At 43.2% G+C, this 19,579-nt stretch overlaps 1 protein-coding gene across 11 annotated transcripts; it reads right to left on the reverse strand.

Annotated features, from left to right (window-relative positions):
* Positions 1-755: 755 nt before the first annotated feature.
* Positions 756-18,178, reverse strand: ZNF10 (zinc finger protein 10). 11 transcript variants are annotated; one of them, XM_036013926.1, is made up of 7 exons: positions 17,798-18,178; positions 12,119-12,278; positions 10,871-11,003; positions 10,093-10,182; positions 8,384-8,510; positions 7,927-8,022; positions 756-5,725 (listed from the first exon to the last, which is right to left on the reverse strand). In XM_036013926.1, the coding sequence occupies exons 4-7, from the start codon at positions 10,123-10,125 to the stop codon at positions 4,263-4,265; spliced, it is 1,719 nt and encodes a 572-aa protein (XP_035869819.1). In that variant the 5' UTR covers positions 10,126-10,182; positions 10,871-11,003; positions 12,119-12,278; positions 17,798-18,178; the 3' UTR covers positions 756-4,262. The 11 variants fall into 11 exon arrangements, 9 of the variants coding, with proteins under 9 accessions (XP_035869819.1, XP_035869818.1, XP_035869816.1 ...); XM_036013925.1 differs by lacking the exon at positions 10,871-11,003 and adding an exon at positions 14,203-14,353 and having other exon boundaries at positions 12,119-12,259; XM_036013923.1 differs by lacking the exon at positions 10,871-11,003 and adding an exon at positions 14,203-14,353.
* Positions 18,179-19,579: the final 1,401 nt, after the last annotated feature.

Genomic DNA, 19,579 nt, shown 5'->3' on the forward strand with positions numbered 1-19,579 from the left:
TTTTTTTCTAATTTTTTAAAAAATTTTATTTTAATTGTTCAACTTTTTATTTTTTAAAACATTTATTTATTTTTAGAGGGGAAGGGCAGGAGACAGAGAGGGCAAGAAACATCAATGTGGGGTTGCCTCACACACACCCCTTCCTGGGTCCTGACCTGGCCTGCGACCCAGGCATGTGCCCTGATTGGGAATTGAACCAGCAAACCTTTGGTTCACAGGCCCGCACTCAATCCAATAAGCTACACCAGCCAGGGCTATGCCCACTTTTTATCCCATTCCACTGGGTGTGAAATGCTATCTCATCATGGTTTTGATTTGCATTTCCCTGATGACTAATGATGTTGAGCATCTTTACAAGGGTTGATTGGACAGTCATGTCTTCCTATAAGTGAAGCATCTGGTAAAATACTGTCTTTATTGGTTTGTCGTCTTGCTATATGACTTACAGGGTTCTTTGTATTCTGGATACATGGCTTTGTCACATACATGTATTGTGAATATGTACTAGTCTATGGATTGCATTTTTATGTACTTGATAGTGTTTTCGAAAGACCTGAAGTTTTTAATTTTTAAGAAGTCCAATTGCCAATTTTTCCTTTATGATTCATGATTTTTGTGCTATAAGAAATCTTTCCCTAGATCAGGGCCATAAATATTTCCTCTTTTCTTCTAGATATTTAAAGGTTTTAACTTTAGCATTTAGGTTTGTGATGCATTTTGAAAAAAATTTTTTATGTAAAAGGTTTTTTTCCCCAATAAAAATATTCAGTTTTTACATGATTGGTTTAAAAGACTATCTTTTCCACATTGAATTATTTTGGCACTTGTATCAAAATGTAGACAATGTATGTGGAGGTCCATTTCTGGACTCTTGTTTTACTGATCTGTATCTATCCTCATGCCAACATTTCATTACCGTGGTTCTACAGCGAACTTTGAAATCAGGCAGTGGAAGCCCTCCAACATTGTTCTCTTATATTTAAATTGCTTTGATTATCCTAGGTCCTTTAAATTTCCATACACATTTTTGATTAGCTTGTCTAATTCCACACAAATGCCTCTGAACCTAAAAATTAATTTGGGGAGAACTGCCATCTTAACAATATTTAGTTTTCCAACCCTTGGCCATAGGGTATTTCTCCATTTATCATCCAGTATGTATTCTTGAGTATGTGTTCCTGAATTTCAGAAATGCTTTACACTTTTTACTGTACAGAACTTGCTTCATTCATTAATTTATCTATTTTACATTTTTGTACCATTGTAAATGAGATTGTATTTCTAACTTCGTTTCCAAATTGTGCAATGCTAGAATTGAAATCAATTATTGTGTGTTGATCTTGAATCCTGTGACCTCACCCAATTCCCTTAAAGTTCTAACTTATTTGTAGATAAGACCTTTGGAAGAAAAAACATTCCATCACCTTCAAGACTATTTTCCTGGTCCTAAAAGTAATCGGTATTCTTTGAAGAGACTTTTGAAAGAACAGAAAAGTAAATGCCAAATCTCCTAATATGTAGGTTAACTGCAGTTAATCTCCTAACAAAGTTCCTTAGAGTTTTGAGCACGTTTCATTTTTTACAGTTCATTTATTTACATATTTGAGCTTATTCCATATTGAAAATTATTTACCATGCTTTTTCCTAACACATGACAGCATCAACATTTTTCCTAAGTTACCAAACTTTCTTTGCATAATTTTAATGTCTGCATAATATTACATAGATATACTATAATCCTTTTGCTATTATACATTTATATATTGTAAACTTTGCACTATCATAAGTAACATTTCATTGATCATCCATAAACACATCTCCTCCCACATTCCAACACCTACAGCACCTACTACATGCCAGACACTGTTGTAAATACATTATACACATTATCACACTAAGCCACCCAACTCTCTGAGGTAGATACTAGTAGTACCTCCATTTTACAGTTGAGAAAAAGTGATCCGCTGGCCATTAGAAAGCCCACAGGGCTGAGTGAAGGGACTCCTCTTCCATTCCCACAAAGAGGCCCTGCTCACAATGAAAACCGGCTCTGAGAGGGTTATGTCACCTGTGTCGATGGCACATGAGCACTAAGAGAGCAGCAGTGATCGAGGGACCTGCGACCCAGGTCTGGGTCTGACTTCATTCAAAACGTGAGGCCCTGGGCCAACTCACAGTGTCTCAACTGTACCATGAAGAGCATGAGTTAAACAGTCCATGTTCCTTGTAGTTCTGCTGTCTCATGATGCTAACAATCATTTCTAGATTTTTCTCCTGGGAAAGATATAAAGATTTTGTTTGGTCTCAATATTTATCATTCAAAAATCAATCACTGAGCATTTAACAGATATTCTGTTCGCTAGAAAATGGCAAATAATGGTCAGTCCCTACACATAGGAGAGCCATTTATACAATGAAACAGAATTAAGACAGATTCTCTTCCCAAATTATGGACTTACCAGAGAATCTGTAGATTAGGATCCTCTCCCAAGAAAAGAAAAACCTTTGCAAGAACACAATGATTTTGCATAAAATTTTAAAATTTGTTAATTGATCCTCAGAAATGAATCCATACACCCACTATGGGTCAATGATATCCTCATGTTGATAAATTCTGATGTATCTAAAAGGGAAAAACATGTATGACCGGAAGGGAATTGAGAATTCAAGGAGTTCTTATTAGCACTCAGGAAGTTTTAAATGACACTAGGGTGAAGCAATAACAATATTAATAATCACAGTTAATAACTGTAAAGCACTTAGTACACCAGGCACTATTCTAAACTGTTTATATGTTTACTGATTTAACTCTCACCACAACCCTACAAGGTAAGTAATATTATCCCCAATTCACAGAGGATAGCCACAAGCTGGCACAGAGGAGCTAGGTAGCATGCCTAAGTTTGCCCAGCAAATTTAGGGCAGGGGTGGGCTTTGAACTTAAGTCTAACTTAAGCTTCATACTCTTAATCACCAAGTCTGCTTTTTCCCCTTTATCCTCACCTGAGGACATGCTTATTGATTTTAGAGAGAGGGAAAGAGAGGCACAGAAACATCGATGTGAGAGAGAAACATCCATTGTTTGCCCTCAACCTAGCCATGTACTCTGACAGGGGATTGACCTTGTGACCTTTTCATTTGTGGGATGAGGCCCAACCAACTGAGCCACACTGGCCAGGGCCCAAGTCTTCTTTGTAAAGACAAAAGATTACTTTGGAAGGAAGGTGCTTTTTGGGTAGTGCTGTGTTTACATCCCGAGCATACTTGCTCCAAGTATTACCCAGGTGCCTGCTCCCACTCAAAATGGAAACCCTCCCTGGTGTGTTCGAAATACCCTAAGTTCCTCTAGGTCCCAAAGTCCAGAGAATCATTATTTTCAAATTCACAGGAGACTTTAGTGCCCTGTTCAAAGAATACAACTCTATAACCCAAAATAACTTAGAATTAATGGCAAAGTTTGCTATTAGGTGCCTCTTAAGCTTCCTTAATGGTGGAATACAGAAACTAGATATCCTTTTTTATATTTAAAAATACCTTCATTAGAGTATTGCAGTAACACCAAATAAACTATAAAACTCACTCATATCCCGTTATCTAACAAATCCATTCTATTCATTTATCCATAGATACTTTTCCAGTTCTTGCCCACATGCAAATATACTTTACAATAGGTACTACTACTAGCAAATGTGTTGTTTTCCATTATAAGGATTTTCATTTTCCTGACTAACCAAAACATGGTCACATCAGACACATAAAACAGGTTACACAACATTAAGTATCCGAGAAGAGAGTAAAAATGGCCTATCAATTCACTGGAATATTATGTTCCATCTTTTGTTATAATAGCTGTCAATTTTCTATTTTTCTCAGCAACAACTGTCATTTACCTTTTTGAAGCAGCATTATCATTATTTATTTACTTTTTTAAAGAAGCTAAGAAAGCTGCATCGCCTCTCAACAACTCACCTACTTAGTGGTTCCTCATCAGATTTTAGTGCTCAGAGCTTGGTCAACAATGCTCCCAGGCCAATTCCTTCATTAAGTTTGAGGAAAGGATAAAATCCAATGTATTTGTGTACTAAAGTGGAATCTGTGGGGTTCCCCCCCCACTCTAAGACCAAGTGTCTAGCACGGAAAAGGGCAGCAACAAGACTGAAAGCATTTCCACATGGACTACATTTGCACAGTTCCTCTCTAGGAGTTCTCCAAAGCTAAATAAAGTTACTGTTTTTTATGAGACATTTCCCATGTTCATTACATTAATAAGTATTTTCTCTAATATGATTTGTCTGGTATCTAATAAGGTTAGGGTTGTTGACAAGTGCTGACCCACAGCGATTACATGTTAGGAACTGCTCTCCAGTGTGAGCAATCTGATGGACTATACGTGGAGAGCTCTGGCTAAAGAGGATTCCACACTGGTCACATTTATAGGTCTCTTCTCCAGCATGGATCCTCTGATGCTTAATAAGGTCATTCTTCCGAATGAAGGCTTTCCCGCACTGACAACATTCATAGGGTTTCTCCCCAGTATGAATTCTCTGATGTACAATGAGGGCAGAACTCTGGCTGAAGGATTTTCCACAGTCATGGCATTCATATGGTTTCTCTCCAGTGTGGGTTCTCTGGTGTGAGAAAAGGTGAGAACTTCGACTGAAGCATTTTCCACAATCTTTGCACTCAAAGGGTTTGAGTCCAGTGTGAGTTCTGTGATGCACGACGAGGTGAGACCTCTGGCTGTAAGACTTCCCACATTCATTGCATGCATAGGGTCGCACTCGAACGTGAGTTCGCTGATGCAGAATGAGATGTGTGCTCTGTCTGAAAGACTTCCCACATTCAGAACACTCATAAGGTTTCTCTCCAGTATGAGTTCTCTGGTGCCTAATAAGCCTGGAGCTATGGACAAAAGACTTCCCACACTGACTACATGTGTACAGTTTGTCTCCCGTATGAGTTCTCTGATGGGTGACAAGGTGAGAGAACCAGCTGAAAGACTTTCCGCATTCTTTACATTCATAGGGTTCCTCACCAGTGTGAGTCTTCTGATGTCCAAGGAGGTGAGAACTCCGGCTGAAAGATTTCCCACATTCTTTACATTCATAGGGTTTTTCTCCAGTATGAATAAGCCGGTGCCTAGTAAGATTAGACCGCCAGCTGAAAAATTTCCCACATTCCTTACACTCATAGGGTTTCTCTCTGTGTATACCCTTCGATACACCAAGGGATATGTCATGACTACGAGAGTTACCATTATCAGGGCATTTGTAGGATTTATCTCCTGTTTGAGTTCTTGCAAATTGAATAAGGTGAATGTTCTGACAGAAGGGTTGGCCACATTCACTGCTATTACTTACATAGCTTTCCTGATGACCCCTGAAAACCAAATCACCTTTTAAACTTTTAGCACGTGACTCATGTTTATGGAAGTACTCTGTCAGTACCAGCTGAGCAGGAAGGAGACAGTTTCCCCCCAATTTACCATTTCCACTGACTCTCTCTGGAGTAAGTACTTTCTTTTGGGTGAATGCCACTTGCCTCAAATGCCCCTCCTGGCTTTCCTGATACTTGTCCAACTGGTCTTCACACTTCCAAACTTCTTCTAATGACAGATACCAGAGATCACTCTTTGCCATTCCTTCCATTTTAATGTCATAGGATTGTTTACCTTTAGAAATGCTCTTATTGGAAATTGACTTAATTTCAACTGCAGTATCCCAATCTGAAAGAAATGAAAAAGCGCTGCATAATTAAAAAAGTACTAACATTAGAATGATGGGGTATATGTGGAGACCAAGTATGTAAGTCATGTAGAAGTGCTTTCAGACATGGCTCTACAACCTGGATAGAGCATGAGAAAGGGAAGAACATAGCAGTAAACAGGAAATGTGCCGGGCAACACAGTACATACAAGGAGCAAAGAGAGCAAGGGGAAGCCACAGGGCTGGGTGTGACACATAGGATCAGGATATCGAGTGGTGAGGGAGTCAGTAAAGGAAATCCCACAGGACAGGCTGCACTCCCTTGTTCTAATCCGACTATTAATGACATAAGAACCTAAGTGTCTACCTCTTGCCAAGCACTCCCCAACATGCCTTTTTCACACTACAGCCAGTTTAATGTTCCCGAATCACAAATGCAGCCATGTCAGGCAGTACCTCTCATCTACAGCACCAAAGCACTGCAGCATAATGCCCAGATGACTGCCATAATGAACCTCACAGGGGCCAGGCGGCAGGCTGGAAGAGCCACCACACAGAAGTTACCCAGACACAGGTGCTAATCTCACCTCTGCACAACTAGTGCTGGACTCAGACCAGTCGATAAAGTTTACAAAAATCACTTTGGTTATCTGTAACCCCAGGACATAGTATTTGCTGTGTAAGATTGTATGTGTTACATGTGTTTGAGCATGTAAAGTTTTAGTATTTCTTTGGATAACAAACTCTCAATAAAAATCTAAACAACTGTATCTAGTCAATTATTTTTGGATACTTGTCAACACACATCCAGGAAAGCTTGCTAAATAAATGAGCACGTGAATGGAGAAAATAAAGAAACTAATAGAGAATGAAAGAAAACAGAGAACAATCTTGTCTCCCATGCGTTTTTGAGAGCGGCTGACTGACCAAGTTCTTAAGTGTATTTAAAGACCTACCCTTGAAACAGGAATTTGGTACAATCACTTGTAAGACCAAATGGGAAAAAAAGTCAAAAAGGGTTTATGATATTTAAAAGTGCAGTAGGTCCTCAACATTATCAATAGGTTCTGCAACTTCAGGCGAAATAACATAAAACAAAACCATTTTCACCCTAGGCTAACTGACATAAACAACAGTTGCATCCTATGGCATCACATTAATGCTGTCGCGAAACTGTGAACTAAATGATGTCAATGAAGGATCTGCTGTGAACTTAACCAAAGTGGAGGCTTGGGAAAGGAAGAGAGCTGTACCTGATGAGAAGTTACAAAGGTTTCACAGAGAAAGGACTTGAGGGAAAACTCACAGGGCAGCTAATTCTGAAGGGCTTTATTTACATCACACGCAAAGCCTGAGATGGAGGGAAACGCCCAGGCACACGTGTTCGGTATCAGACGGAAACACCTGCAGGCTGCTCTGAGCTTGGAAAGCTCGATGTCTACAGAAACCTGGAGAGCGTCACCAGCAAGTGTCCTGGCTGTTCTGCGCATGTGAAGTCAGCTTGTCACAGCATGACTCAGACAAGCAATACCCACGAGGTCTGAGGAGAAAAATGTCTGAATGTTGAGCTCAGAAACAAAGGTGAGAGAAAAGATTGCTTATAGAGAATAAAGGAGGAGGAAAACAAAAGACTACTTTCTATCTCTTAACCTAGAAGGCTGACTTTCTATACACAGGGAAGTTGGGAAAAGAAGTGATGCCAGGAATCCACAAAATGGTTTGCATTTTATGTGTTAAGATTGAAATAAAATAGGTATACACTGAAAAAAAAAACACTAAATAAAAAGCCAGCATGGATTAGGTACGCAGGTGGGTGAGACCAGCAGTTCTGGACAAGGAGAGCGAAGCAGTGGGCACAGGTGAGCGGTGCTGCATTTCTTAAGTGGCAGGGACAACTGAGGACAGTGGTCCCACTGCAGAGCCTACAGAGAGGCTGTGGGAAGGTCCACGTGAAAGGGGGAGAGACAAGCATAGAGAAAAATGGGTTCTGTAAAAATGACAGAATGGGGATGCTAGAGTTGGTGGTATTAAGCAGGGATCAAACCAACCTCATCAAGAGAAACGTAATTTTAATAAAGAAGGCACTGTTGTCTTCGTATGCAAATGCCAAAACTGTAGAAAGACTAGCCAGGGGAAGTAGAGGGTAAATAAACTGAGATTTCTCAGAAATGAGACGAGTGACCACTATCTCCAGGGATGCTAGCCTCTACTCTGTCCTTACCTGGACGGGTGTCTTGGCGAACGCCTCTCTCTACGAGCCATGGCTCTTCCCCTTTCTCCAACTGGAGGATCACATCTGGCTTGGGAAGCTGATGTCCTGGTCACAGTGAAAGATAAAGAATTGGGCAAGGATTGGGGAGCTCTGAGGTAGACACAGAGAAGCATCCCAGATTTAACCCGGACCCCCAAGCCCTTCAAAGCCCTGGGAAGCTCTGAAGAGCAGAGAAGGTGAGGCTATAGAGGCATCAAAAGGTGCCTTTTTACAAATCCAACAAACAAAAACAATTTATTTTTCACAAAAGCCGGAATACAAAAATGATGTTCTGTGCACTGAAGAAATTAGGTCCCTGAACTGAACTTCACACTCTGATACACACTTCAGGGTCCACAGCTTTTGATCAACAAAGAACCAAAATCGCCACAGGGAGTACATCTCCAAAAACAGAGGTTAGCCTTACCCACGGACACCAGATTCTTGTAGTTCTCCAGCATCACATCTTTGTACATGATCTGCTGAGCAGCATCCAGGAGATTCCACTCCTCTCTGGTGAAGTTCACGTGTATATCCTTGAAGGTCACTAGTGTCTGCACCGTGAAACAAGTTTGCAGTAAGTCTGATGCACCTCACTGCCCTCCCTTCCCTGAAGACTGACAGAAAGAGAGATGAGGTAGACAGTGCTAGTGCAGGGACAGAGGGTGGACCAGAATTTACCCCAGGAGTCAGTGGTATTTGTGCTGGATGCTGGTCAAGGCCTACAGGAATAGCAGCTCTTAGGTGCATTGGATGACTACAGTCCTAAAACCAGTTCTGTTATGCTTTAGAGGTTTAGGAACTGTCAGAACCACTTTTATTTAAATCAAGTTTACTATAAACAGTTACAGCAAAGAGAACCAGAAACCAAAAGTTAATCTATGTTTATTTTATGTGAAATAAAGAACATAATTCAAGGCAGGAAAAGAGAAAGAAACAGTCTTGAGTTCGGGGTAACTTAATGCTTAACAGGCCAACATAGCCATGTTTTATGGCCTAAAATAATTATCTAAAACATTTTCTCTAAATATTTATTGGTGTAAAAATGAAACATATTATATTTTTATAGTAGCAAGACAATTTGACAAAAAACAACAACAAAAGACAAAGACGTAAGGCCTTTATTATAATGCCACATCAAAGAGAACTGATGACTGCATGTGGGGGAAAAACCTAATTTAATGACTGAGGATTTCTCATCAAAGGCCTTAAAAGTCAGAAGACAGTAAAATAACATATTTTAACGCTGAAAGAAAACAACTGTCAGGCCAGAATTTCTATGTCCAATGGACATATCCATTAGGAATGATGCAAATACATTCTCAAATGAAGTAAAACTAACAGCACTTGTCTCCAGCAGACCTGCTCTGAAAGACGTGAGAAAGGTAGTTCCTTCAGGCAGAAGGGAAACTATATCAGAGAGAAACCTTAAATCTCAGGAATTCAAGAGGAGCAACAAAAACAGTAAATATAATAAGCTAATTTTCCTCTCTCAAATCCTTCTAACCTTGGAGGGCCGCTGAGACAAAACCTGCATCATTTTCTGGTGGGGTTCTCCACGTATGCGGAGGCGACAAGAGAGGAATCCTGGGGGGAAGAAGCGGACTGGGGCCAGGGAGCCCCGTCCCCGATCTGGTCTCTCGGGGCACGCTGCTCCCACAGGCTCCTTCCTCCTTGTGGCTCTTCCTGCCTGGGTTGCATCGCCCCTCGACACGTGTATGACTTGTCCCTCCGCAGGGCCTTCCCCAGCACCACGTGGGAGCTCACACGGCCAAAGCCACACCCGGGACAGCCAGGGACTAGAGAAACCCTGACAGGCACCGCCCTTCTCAGCTCTTTCATCCTGTGTTGGAGGAGGAAGCTTGCTATGGGCTCAGTTCCTTCCTGTGGACACACAGGGAGGGTTTCATTCCTCAGTATTACCTCAATGATTCCTGCCCACGTGACTGATAAACTTGTTTCTTTGACAGAAAAGGAAGTTAGAAAACTACTTCTACAAATAAAACAAACAAAATGGTGCTAGTCTCCTAGAGGAGAATGTCTGAAACACAATTTCTGAAGTGGTAGCCAAACTCCAGAGCCTGGATAACAAAAAGGCATTCTCAGCTGGAAAACAAAGAAGGCAGCTCAACTTACAGGGGACCGGGCAGTCAGTGACTTGGGCTCCATGCCCTCTGCGTTCGCGATGATGCTTTCCAGAGTAATGACGGATCTGAAAAGGCAAAGCTGGGGAATGGGAAGAAACCTGACATAAGTTTGCTGTGGCTGGGATGTTTCATAAATCCTCAGCCCAGACTCCCTCTTACCACATGGAGGAACCTCAGAGATATTCCAAAGTTCCCAAGAGGAGGAAGAAAAGAGCCAGGTAGATTGCCTTTCCCCCCTTAATCTCCCGAGTTCAGTGCCAAATTTCATTTGGAATCAAACTGTTCTACTGCTACAAATTCTCTTTTTTGAGGAAATCAAACAAAACCCCAAAACCTGACTTCATCTAACATCCTTACTTTACAGGTTAGGAAAGTGTTTTCTCCAACTGACTGCAGAAGCAAATCAAAGCACAAGACACATGTGATGTGCACTGCTGGCCTAAAGGTGGACGGTTCCATGTGGCAAGAAGTGTGGCACCTGGCAGACAGCCAGCAAGGAAACAGGAGCTGTCCTGTAGCCATGCAGAACTCCGAGTGAGTGTGGAAGTGGACGCTCCCCCTCACCCTCCAGGTGAGAACTCAGACCTGCCAACACCTGGTGTCAGCTGCTGGCTATCTGAGCAGAAAACCCACACACACTACATCATTCTACCTACAGAACTATGAGCTAGTAAGTGGGTACTCTATGAAGCTGCTAAATTTGTGGAAATTTGTCACACAGTAATAGAACGCTAATACTTGGCCAATTACCTTTTAGGGGTACTTACCTATGAAGAAATAAATATACATTTACTTAAGTACTTGGCACTGCCCGTCACTCTTTCTGGTAGATAGTGATTTCCACTTGGTTTCATTTCCTTTTTCCCTGAATGACATCTTTAAACATTTCTTGTAATGTTTCTGCAGGTAATAAATTGTTCCAACTTTTGTAAATGTGACAATGTCTTCATTTTGCCTTTGTATCCTTTTTCAACAGCTTTGTTGAGATTTAACTCCCATATACAATTCACCTCAAGTGCACAAAATCAGTACATTTTGGTATATTACACTGTTAATCTTTAAAATTATGGCAAAATATATACAACAAAATTTGCCTTGTTAACCACTGTTGTGTATAACTCAGTGGCATTAACTACATCCATAATGTTGTGCAGCCATCACTACTAATCCCAAAGCTTTTTCCTCACCACAAGTAGAAATTCCTAAACATTGAGCAAGTTCCTCTCTCCCCTCAAACCTCAGAAACTTCTAATCTATTACACTTTGTTTCTATGAATTTGCCTGTTCTAGAAATATCCTGTAAGTACAGCATACAGTATTTGTGCTTTTATGTCTAGCTTATTTTACTTAGCATGTTCTCAGGGTTAATCCTTGATGTAGTATGTATAAGAAGTTCATTCCTTTTAATGGCTGAAGAAATGTCTGTTCAAGTTCTTTGCCCATTTTAAACTGGGTCATTTGTCTTTTTGTTGGTAAGCTGTAGTTCTTTCTATATTGTGGATATGAAACCCTCATCAGATATATATGATTTCTAAATATTTCCTCCCATTTTATACATTGGTTTACCTTTGTTGTTGAAATGGATTTTTGCTGACTATAGGATTTGAAGTAGACAGTTACTTTTCCTTTCAGGGCATTACAGATAAAGCTCACTCCCAACACTCTGGGAATTAGTTTCAGAGTTTCCCAGTCTGGACAGTAGTAGCAGGCAGTATTACCCCCGTGAACGTCGGGTACTATTCCCTCTCACCCTTCAGAGGATTCCTTCGCTGGCCTCTGGTCGTCCCCTCACACATGCATGCCAACCTGTGCTCTGACAATGCAAGGGAGGCCCTCTGCGGCGCTGCCCTCTCCGGTGCCTGTCCTGCACACTCCAGCCGCTTTGCTCTCCCCAGGTTCTCAGCTCCACGTCCCTGACACTGGCAGACTGCTGGGCTCCACGTCAGTTTCTCCATCCTCGGCTGTGACCTGAAAACCCTCTCAGGGCAGTGAACTGAGGCGATCAGAGGGCTTACCTCGTTGGTGTTCCACCTCACAGGGATGGCTGTCCTGCATTGTCTGACATCCAGCGTCTTCAAACAATTGTTTCATGTACTTTGTCTTTTTGTTGTTGGGTTGTTTGGGCAAGAAGGTAAATCCACTCCCTGTTACTCCATCTTGGCCAGAAGCAGAAGTCTATAAACATTGTATTTTTAACTTGTTTTAAATTTAGACTATATTTTAAATTTCCATATTTTGATTACTGTTTGAGTATTTTCGCTTTGTCTACATTTACAGCTTTTTTGTATCTTGTTTTCTTTATATGATTTACCCACTTTGCCCTCTGAGGTGTTAATAATTTCCACTTCACTTCTATGCACATTAATGTAAATACAAGCACTATAGCTTCTGCCCCCACCGGTGAACAAATCTCACCAAAGACCCCTGTTGCAAAGGACACTGTTGGCCTCTCAACTGTCCCTGAAGCTCTTTATAGACTGTTTCCTCTTTCACCTAGTTTTCCTCTTTGGTACTTCTCATTCTTCTGTAATGATTTCAAAAATCATGATTGGCTAAAACGTTGAGTCCTCAGTCTTTTCCACTCTCAATTTTCAGTGAGCCCCAGGGTACTCTCTGGACAAAGCACATCTTGCTTTGTCCCCATTGTCTATCCCACTGCAGGACACACAACGGGACCAAGTGTTCTGTCTACAACAAATAGACCACCCTGTGTTCTAGCCCAACCTCGCCCCCTAACCTCAGACTAACCTCTAACTGTGCCTAACAGCACAGACTCTGCAGCCAGACTGCCTGGATTCAAAAACCTGCTCCATTACTTATAAGGTGGTTTCTTAACTTTTCGATATCAGTCTTTTCATCTGTACAACGGGGACAAAATAGTCCTACCTCAGAGTTATTATGATAATTGAGTCAATATCTGTAAAACACACAGAACACTGCCAGACACATGGTAATGATTACTCGTTTGTTAAGAAAACACCTGGGAGCTTCCAGTAGGTGACCATGTAGAGATGCAGGAGGGTGGTGCCCTGAAGAGGGCTTGAAGGATCTTGCTCCTCCCCACACCCCTGGCCCTAGGCATCTCTTCCATCTGGCTGCTCCTGAGTTATACCCTTGTACAATAAACCAGTGATCTAGAGAGATTATTGGCATTTTATTATTTTCCACGTGAATGGAGTAAATAAAATGACTTTGCTGTTTCTTACTTCGACAGTTTTGAAAGGCGTGAATCCCTTAAACTAATAAACGATGCCCCCAAGCCCCAGCCAGTGTGGCCCAGTTGGTTGGAGCATTGTCCTGTACACAGAAAGATCCCCAGTTCTATTTCCAGTCAGGGCACATGCCTGGGTAGCAGGTTCCATCCCTGGTTGGGGTGCGTGCAGGAGGCAAATGATTGCTGTTTCTCTCGTACATCACTGTTTCTCTCTCCCTCCCCCTCAAATAAGAATAAAAAATAAACCTTCAAAAAAAATGATGCCACCCAAGATATTAGCTAAACCAAGCAGAGACTATGAAGCTGAGAACTACGAGTTGTCAAAAGAGGCGGCTCGTTCAGATCCCACCGTGGTGAGAGCCAGCTTTACCACGGCAAAGGCAGAAAGGCTGCAGAAAGTAAGAAATTCCATAGTTAACCTGCCCAAATGATCAAAAGTGCTGCCTGAAACTCTCTGTGCAGCTAGTTCTAACAATGTGAAGGAGGACAGGGAGTGACTCCAACTGGTCACTCACAAATACTTCAAGGTACTCTGAGATCGGACTACTGCCAATTTTACCCCATCCCGGAGTAATTCCTCTCCCATTCTAGAACACCTTCCCTGTAAAACACATTCCTTCTGGGGGAAAAAACTGACATCTAGTGGCCCAGCAATGCTTGGTGTCTTTTTAGACTTTGTCCTCTTTTTTTTTTTTTTAAGATTTTATTTTTTTTAGAGAGGGAAGGGAGGGAGGGAGGGAGGGAGAGAGAGGGAGAGAGGGAGAGAGGGAGAGAGAGAGAGAGAAACATCAATGTGCAGTTGCTGGGGGTTATGGCCTGCAACCCAGGAATGTACCCTGGCTGGGAATCGAGACTTTGTCCTCTTTAACACCCCATGAGTATTACCTGTAAATCTGCTCTCCTAAATATCTCTTACGCTGGATTCCACTGCCATGGCCTGGGGTCAAGCCCTCAGAATTCTTGACTTAGATATGGTACTTGGCTTCTCTGCCTTCCATCTCTCCCACTCCCTGGAGTGTGTACATCAGCATCATCTCTGTAAAACACAAGTTTCACTCCTTGATTAAAATTCTGTTCATCTCCCAGAACTGACAGGAAAATTGACTGAGTCCTCAGCAAGATCCTTTGTGGTTGGGCCCTTCTCTACCTCATTAGCCCTAAACGTCCCATCAAACTACCACACGTCTCCCTATCACCATGGTAACCTACCTGAACTGCCTCAACACCTTTACATGCTATTCGTATACATGGAAGCCGTTCCCTTTCTTGCCTCTTGGCAAAAGCTCTATCCTGCAAGACTGAATGCCCCCCTCTCTGTACCATTCCCTAATTTTGCTGGAAAGGCTAGCACTTCTTCCTCTCCACTTCCACGGTCCCTGATACCAGAAGCAACAGGGCTTCACAAAGGTACGGAGAGCGCCAGAGCTCATTGATCAAAGGGTTGTGTCCACAGGGAGTGAGGTCTCTGATACCAGGCACAGGTCCTTGTCCTAACCTTGTTTGGTTATTTTTAAAAGATTTTATTTGTTTATTTTTAGAGGGAAGGGAAAGAAGGGAGAAGAAGAGGGAGAGAAACATCAGTTGGTTGCCTCTTGCACACCCCCAACCAGGGACCTGGCCCATAACCCAGGCACATGTACTGACGGGGAATCAAACCGGCAACCTTTCACTTTGAGGAACAATGCCCAATCCAGTGAGCCACACCAGTCAGGGTTGTTGTCATTTTTTTAGTTGACAACCTAAGGGAAAAGAGGTCAGTGCCCCTGACTAAATAGTGAGGTACTGCATGTTTTAAAAATTCTTGTGGCACATGGGTTGAAAACTGCAGTCAGCATGGACAGTTTCTGGGGCTTCCAGCAATTCAACACTCTCTCTTAGGCCACCACTATTTACTTATCCGCCTCCCGTGTGAAAATTGGGATAATCTCATTTTAAACCCCAGAAGAGGCTAGCATAGAGCTTTGCCCTTTCTATTTGTTCACTCTGGCATCTGCCAAATACGTAGTGAGCACCTACAATGAAAATGTGTCTTTTTCCCAAGGTGTCTGCCTGCAGGTCTCTGTTTGGAGACCCAACACTTGAGGGCCAGGACCCAGAGGCAAGGCCTAGTCACCGACAGGGCTTCACTCGGGTATATGGAGTACATGCTCCTTCCACCTCCAAAATTAAAATGGCTACATAAAAATTCACCAATTTTGGTAAGTTCTTTTAAATGCACACTAACATGACAGCTATCGCAATACAATCTAATAAAATTGTTTTGAGTGAAGTTAAAGACAACTAACTGCTTTTTGGCCAACCCAATACAACATGAAACTAATTTCTCCTTAAAATAAACATTTTATTTAAAACCTAAAATGTTTTTTAAACTAGTCTTTCAGTGCTTTAATTATGTGATGACAAACAAGAAAACACATCATTTCTAGTAGCATTTATCCTTCAAAAAGAAAATTTTCTCACTAAATTATGATGAAATGAGCCACTTCCAAAACATTTTAAGAAACTGAAGATATAAAGAAAAGACCAAAGTGCATGGGGGTTCTTTTTAAAAATCCCAGTTACATTTTCTTTTTCTTTTTTTTTTTATACTCACCCAAGGACATGCTCACTGATTTTAGAGAGACGGGGAGGGAGGGAGGGAAGGGAGAAAGGCACCGATGTGAGAGAAACACTGACTGGTTGCCTCTCCTATGTGCCATAACCGGGGACAGAACCAGCCACCTAGACATCAGGATGGAACCCGTGACCTTTGAGTTTACAGGAGGATGCTCCAACCAACTTAGCCACACCAGCCAGGGCCCAGTTCTATTTTCTTGACAACTGAATTTAATCTATAAATAGAACTGTCCTTATTCCTACTTATCCTTTATTTTTATTTTATATCTCTTAATAAGGTTTTAAAGTTTTCTCATAATTCAGACATATTTCTAGTTAAAATTAGCCCTGTCTGGTGTGGCTCAGTGGAGTGCCGGCTGTGAACCAAAGGGTCACCAGTTTCCCAGGCAGGGCACAGGCCTGGGTTGTGGGCCAGGTCCCCAGTAGGTGGCGCAGGAGAGGCAACGACACATGGATGTTTCTCTGCCTCTCTCCCTCTCTAAAAATAAATAAATAAAATCTTTAAAAAATTTTAATAAATGCTGGCCCTGGCTGGCATAGCTCAGTGGATTGAGCACGGGCTGGGAACCAAAGTGTCGCAGGTTCGATTCCCAGTCAGGGTACATGCCTGGGTTGCTGGCCAGGTCCAAAGCTCGGGGTGTGTGAGAGGCAGCCAATCAACGTGTCTCTCACACGTCGCTGTTTCTCTACCACTCTTCCTCCCTCCCTTCCTCTCTCTCTCTCTAAAGAGTAAATAAAGTCTTTTTTTTTAAAGTACTTATTTCCCAGGTAGATGGTAACTGCAGTCGACATCTCTAACCTAATTCCGTATAATTAGTTAGGTAGCATTCCATATAATATCCTGTCTCCCGTTTACTTCCCTTCTTTTCAACGATATATTCTGCTATTGCAGTATACACACAGTTGAAATTCTTCCCCTTCTCCGTGTACTTTGGGTGGGATCTATGGGCTCCTAACACTCCTACTAGATGTTCCTTTGACATTTCTACTAGATGTTGAATGGTCTGTATCATGTCTACTTAATAACTCCAGCATCAAAGGGAAATAAAATTATAATTTGAGGTGTCTCCGAAAAATAAAACTGGGTTAAACACATACACACCACCAGTTAATCTATTTGAGTAAAAAACAAAAACAAAAACAAAAAACTGAAGAACAGGAAGTTAGGAGCTACAGATGTTTTTGTTCTATGGCAACACACAAACCTGCCTGATCTTAAACGTTGCAAGCATCGACAAGACTGATATTTTAATGGTTATTTTTAGACTAAACCGAGAAACAGAATCTGTCCGGCCCTTTCTGCTACCAAACTTATTAAAAGTAGACCTATGTCATCAATGGTGGTAGCACTTAACTTCCACAATACCCTCGAGTAGAATCCAGTAGTATGTATTTTTAAAAACCAGAGTGACCACGCTGGGTTTCTCCTAGAAACGTAACTTTTACTGTAAAGAAATTTCCTCCTCTAACGAGCAGGAGCGTGCCCATTTTCAGCGGACGCTAGAAGGGCCGGTACGCGCGATTTCAAACCCCCAGTCCCGGCCGGGGCGCGGGGGAGCGACGGCACAAGCCTAGTTCTGCACACAGGGCAGACCGAGGCCGCTGGGCTCAAGGTCACCGGCAGGGGCACCGTCACCATTCCCGACGAACGTTTCCATCCGCACTGGGACAGGAATCCAGAAGTGCCGTCCAGGGGAAGAAGTCGTTCATGCAAAGGGGTAAAACATCCCCGTTAAGAAGAAAACTGTTCGCTGATGAGATCACCGTCTCCCCAGCACGACGAGGCTCAGAAGCCGCGGTCTCACCACAAGGGTCCACACACGTCCGACTACGAGGTACACACGCACCCGGCATTTTCGCGTACCTGCGAGAAGCCCTGGAAGGTCGACAGGGAGCAATCCCGTCACGACGGTGGCAGCAACAGCAACGGCTCTTCGAAAAGAGCCGGGTCTCCGGGGGCGGCTCCGCAGAGCGGGCGTGACGGCGGAGCCCGGCGGACTGTCCGCGCACACCCCCGCGCCTCGCCGCGCGTCCCCGTCGCCTCACTCACGCGCCCTGGGCGGCCACGCGCACTCGCGCGCCCAGACCCCTCACGCCCACGCCCGTCCGTTCACGCGCGAACCATCCGAGGCTTTCGCGCACACTTCGCGACCCTCGCAGCGGTGGCCCCGCACCCGTGAATCAAGGCCGTGACGCCAAGCCCAGAATCCCTCCGCCAGGCGGAGCGAGGGCTCCTGGGAAATGTAGTCTCGCCCCCCCACCCGCGAGACCTCCGAGCCCCTCCCTCCTCCAGGCTGCTGGGGGGCGCTGCAGTCCGCGGGACTCTCTTCTCTTCCCGGAAACCGGGTCCTTCCTACGCCGAGAGGCGGGAGAGGCAGGTGTGTGAACGACAGGTGAGTGCGGTGGAGCCGGTAAACCCTGAGGAGACGCGACGAATAAGAGGGGCGATGAGGGGCGGCCACCCAAGTTCTGCTGTGAGCAGGCAAGGCCCTGGCCGGGAAGCAGCCGGAGAACCCGGGGCTGCCAAGGCCTGAAGCCGAGGGTCGGGGGTGGGGGACGCGGGCACAGGCGGCGCGCTGGACAAGTGGGGGGCGTTCCCGCGCCGGGAGCTGCTGGGTCTGCAAGGGCTGGCGCAGGCTTCACTTTTACGGTCGGTGAGGTTAGAGGGGCCGGCAGGTCGTGGGAACCTTGTTTCTCTGCCCAGGAGCTTTTCCTGAAGGTCTTAACCCCTTACTCTGTTAATGGGCTGCATCACAGAATGTGATTTCTCTAAAGCAAACCTTAAGTTAAAAGAGGCTTAAAATTATAGGGAAAAAAATTGAATGAACCTTAGGTGGACTATGAATCCAAGAAAAACAAAAATTTTAAAGCATAACATAAAAAACGTAACACTGCCTGTATTTTTTTATGTTAAGGAATCATTGCTAATCTAATAGGTGTGATAATATCCTGGTTATGATTTTTGAAGGATTCTTATCATTCAGAGATAAATTCTGAAGTACTTAAGAATATAATTTCCAGATCTGTTTAATCGAGTGATGGGTACAAGAGCGTTCATTATGCTATCACTTTATAGTAACAATAATAGTTTTGCTTTTCAACCATCTTTTTTAATTAAAAAAAATTATTTATTTTTAGACAGAGGGGAAGGGAGGGAGAAAGAGAGGGAGAGAAACGTCAATGTGTGATTGCCTTTTGCAAACCCCTCAATGGGGACCCGTCCTGCAACCCAGGCCTGTGCCCTGACGAGGAATGGAACCAGCGACACTTTGGTTCCCAGGCCCGCACTCAATCCACTGAGCCACACCAGCCAGGGTTTACAGGTTATTCTTTACCGTGCAGCTCCCTGGCATACTGAGACTTCCCTTTACTCTCATCCATTCCCTCATTTGTGTTGGATCTCTTGTTTCCTGGAAACTTTTTCTCCAGGATTATAATTCTAGTTCAGACAAATCTATTTCTATAGGATATACACTAAAGTAACAAATATGTTTCTGGTTTAGGGACATAACACCTACCTGTCTAAAATGCCAATGACATAATTTTGTCCACTAAAACTGAACTCTATTGAAATATAATGCTGAGGTAGGAGGCTCGCATTTGAAGGTTATCATCTCATCTTCAAAAAGTGAGACCTGCCCTGGCT

The sequence above is a fragment of the Phyllostomus discolor genome, chromosome 13 (assembly GCF_004126475.2).
Source record: "Phyllostomus discolor isolate MPI-MPIP mPhyDis1 chromosome 13, mPhyDis1.pri.v3, whole genome shotgun sequence".
In the NCBI taxonomy this organism is placed as follows: Eukaryota; Metazoa; Chordata; class Mammalia; order Chiroptera; family Phyllostomidae; genus Phyllostomus; species Phyllostomus discolor.

Bases quoted from the DNA above. Each gene is read 5' to 3' on its own strand.
- ZNF10 (XM_028503605.2), bottom strand. From the start codon at position 10,371: ATGAAATTTGGCACTGAACTCGGGAGATTAAGGGGGGAAAGGCAATCT. The intron at 8,023-8,383 runs GTAAGGCTAACC...CACTGTGACCAG, and splicing joins CAAGAATCTGGTGTCCGTGG to GACATCAGCTTCCCAAGCCA. The intron at 5,726-7,926 runs GTAAGGACAGAG...CATTTCTTTCAG, and splicing joins TCGCCAAGACACCCGTCCAG to ATTGGGATACTGCAGTTGAA.